Source organism: Prunus avium, chromosome 5 (assembly GCF_965620075.1).
Source record: "Prunus avium chromosome 5, drPruAviu1.hap1.1, whole genome shotgun sequence".
Lineage (NCBI taxonomy): Eukaryota > Viridiplantae > Streptophyta > Magnoliopsida > Rosales > Rosaceae > Prunus > Prunus avium.
This window is the reverse complement of record NC_142288.1, coordinates 21,612,979-21,615,904: the sequence shown is the minus strand read 5'-3', so window position 1 is coordinate 21,615,904 and position 2,926 is coordinate 21,612,979. Positions and strand designations below refer to the sequence as shown.

Below are 2,926 nucleotides of genomic sequence, written 5' to 3'. Positions count from 1 at the left end.
CCTAACAATCCCATAGGTGGGCCCAAACACGTCTCCCACCCCAGCAACTCGATGACGTGTCATACAAAACGACACGGCGCAGATACGTGGAACTACACCTCTCGAGGTGCGGCACACTCAAACTGACCGTCGTCAGTGAGACACGTGTCCACTCATCCTCCTCCGGTTCCTGCCTCCACCGCATCCCACCGCACCTTCCCTCTCCACAATCCTATAAATTCAAACCTCACTTCTTCTTCCTCCTCAAACCATTAATTATTTCTCTTAATTTTATCTTATTGAAAAAATGGAAAATCAAACTCTAACAGGTTTGTTGAAGAAGGTGGCCTCGGAGTTTCCGAACCGCCGCGCGCTTTCCGTTTCTGGAAAGTTCGATTTGACCCACGCGCGACTGCAAGAGCTCGTCGATCACGCCGCCTCTCTCTTAATCGCCTCCGGAATTGGCCCAAACGACACCGTTGCGCTCACCTTCCCCAACACCGTCGAGGTATTGTATTGCAACAGTTTCTTTTCCATTCACTTTCCTCAACTTTCTCGGGAACCAAACAAGTTTTTCATTTAAAAAAATTAAATAAGATTGTGTTTGTTTCTGTAGTTTGTAGTGATGTTTTTGGCGGTGGTTCGGTGCCGAGCCACGGCGGCGCCGCTGAACGCTGCTTACACGGCTGAGGAGTTCGAGTTCTACCTCTCCGACTCAGAATCGAAGCTTCTGATCACGCCGGAGGATCCGATTCAAGCCGCTAAAGCGGCGGCTACCAAGCTCAACATCCCTCACGTGACCGCCAACCTGGCCAGCGCCACCAGCCACGCGACTCTCTCTTCCGCCGCGGAGTCGAGCCCCGACTTGGTCTCGCAACTCGTCAACGACGTGTCCGACGTGGCACTCTTCCTCCACACGTCCGGCACCACGAGCCGACCCAAGGGAGTGCCCTTGACCCAGCTCAATTTGGCCTCGTCGGTCCAGAACATCAAATCGGTCTACAAACTCGCAGAGTCTGACTCGACCGTCATCGTCCTCCCTCTGTTCCACGTGCACGGGTTAATCGCCGCGTTACTGAGTTCACTCGTCGCCGGAGCCTCCGTGACTCTCCCAGCCGCGGGCCGATTCTCCGCCTCGACATTTTGGGCCGACATGCTCTCGTACAACGCCACGTGGTATACCGCGGTACCCACCATCCACCAGATCATCCTCGACCGCCATGGCAGCAAACCCGAACCGAAATACCCGAAGCTCCGGTTCATTCGAAGCTGCAGCGCCTCGTTGGCTCCGTCAATATTGGAGCGGCTGGAAGAGTCGTTTGGAGCGCCGGTCTTGGAGGCTTATGCGATGACAGAGGCGACCCATTTGATGTGTTCGAATCCGTTGCCCGAAGACGGGCCCCACAAGCCCGGGTCGGTCGGGCGACCCGTGGGTCAGGAGCTGGCGATTTTGGACGAGAAGGGTTTGGTTCAGCCAGAGGGCGTGAACGGCGAGGTGTGTATCAGAGGACCCAATGTGACCAAGGGGTATAAGAACAACCCAGAAGCCAACAAAGCGGCTTTCTTGTTCGGGTGGTTTCATACTGGAGATATCGGCGTTTTGGATTCTGATGGGTTTTTGAGCCTCGTGGGTCGAATCAAGGAGCTAATTAACCGCGGAGGTAATGAATTAATAGAAACTGAAGCCCAAGTGTTTAATAAAATGCGTGAGATAAGTTTAGCTCACAATGTGTTTGTTTGATTGTCTCAGGGGAGAAGATATCACCCATTGAAGTAGATTCAGTGCTTTTGTCACATCCAGGAATTGAGCAAGGAGTTTCCTTTGGAGTTCCTGATGATAAATATGGTGAAGAGGTAGGTGCCTACATTATATGATATTATTTGTATTTGTGTTTCTGGTTGTAATTGTTCTTAATTATTTATTCAATATGTGGTAATCTGCAGATTAACTGTGCCATAATCCCAAGAGAAGGCGCAAGCATAGACGAGGAAGAAGTGCTGCGATTTTGCAAGAAGAATCTGGCTTCTTTCAAAGTACCCAAGAAGGTGTTCATCACTGACTCTCTTCCTAAAACTGCAACGGGGAAAATCCAACGTCGAATTGTGGCCGAGCATTTCCTTGCACAAATCTCCACTGCCAAAGTTCCCAAGTTTGGTGCTTAATTTTCCTAATTCCTAAAAGAGTCGTGCACGTTTGTAATGGCACAAAAGTATATCCCATTTGACTACTGCTGTCTACAATGGTAGGCACATGGGCACGTTTAGGCTGCCTCCATTATTATAAACCTCTCAAATGGCACATCAGGGTTTTCTTTTCTTTTCATGATGGAGAAGATGAAGTGATGAACTGAGGGCCCTACCATACAACTACAGAAGCTGTTGTGTATTTTGTATCTCTTTATTTTTATTTGATCCGGATGTTCAAATGAGGAAATATTGACAACCATGTTGTTTGATTCGTTTTGGGTTTGTAGTGGTAAATAGTTAAAATGATACCTTTGCCACATGCTAACTCGATCTCCACTGATACCATATTTCCATAAAATAAAGGCAAAAGAGGCTTCTCAGCCAATGGAGCTGAGATTTTTTACTTTGATAAACTGAGAAAGCAAATGTCTGTTCATCTTTTAGGTCTACCTTTGTGTAGTAGATCATGACTCATCAAGTTCAATTGCAACTTTTAATGTAATGTGCTCGATAATGCATGGATTCCCCTGCCTACCTGACCTTGTGGGACCCTTGCACATGAAATAATCTTGTTTAAGATGGGGCGTCGTCTATTTTGTTTTAGCTTTTGGGCAATGGAGTAGGGCGTTGAATTCCTCAATTTTTATTAATATTTAAAAATATAAAAAAAACATGTCATTTGTATTTCTTTTTGCCAAAAAAAAACATGCCATTCACACAAACATAATTCTCTCACAGTAATTAAACAAAAAACGTTTTG

At 47.1% G+C, this 2,926-nt stretch overlaps 1 protein-coding gene across 1 annotated transcript; it reads left to right on the top strand.

Moving 5' to 3' along the window:
* Positions 1-238: 238 nt before the first annotated feature.
* On the top strand, positions 239-2,438 carry AAE3 (AMP-dependent synthetase and ligase family protein). The gene is made up of 4 exons (XM_021959783.2): positions 239-487; positions 596-1,640; positions 1,730-1,833; positions 1,924-2,438. The coding sequence occupies exons 1-4, from the start codon at positions 287-289 to the stop codon at positions 2,140-2,142; spliced, it is 1,569 nt and encodes a 522-aa protein (XP_021815475.2). The 5' UTR covers positions 239-286; the 3' UTR covers positions 2,143-2,438.
* The last annotated feature ends 488 nt before the right edge of the window (positions 2,439-2,926 follow it).

Excerpts from the sequence above, each read along its gene's own strand:
- AAE3 (XM_021959783.2), top strand. The coding sequence starts at position 287 with ATGGAAAATCAAACTCTAACAGGTTTGTTGAAGAAGGTGGCCTCGGAG. Across the intron at positions 488-595 it reads CCTTCCCCAACACCGTCGAG|TTTGTAGTGATGTTTTTGGC; the intron begins GTATTGTATTGC and ends TTGTTTCTGTAG. Across the intron at positions 1,641-1,729 it reads GGAGCTAATTAACCGCGGAG|GGGAGAAGATATCACCCATT; the intron begins GTAATGAATTAA and ends TGATTGTCTCAG.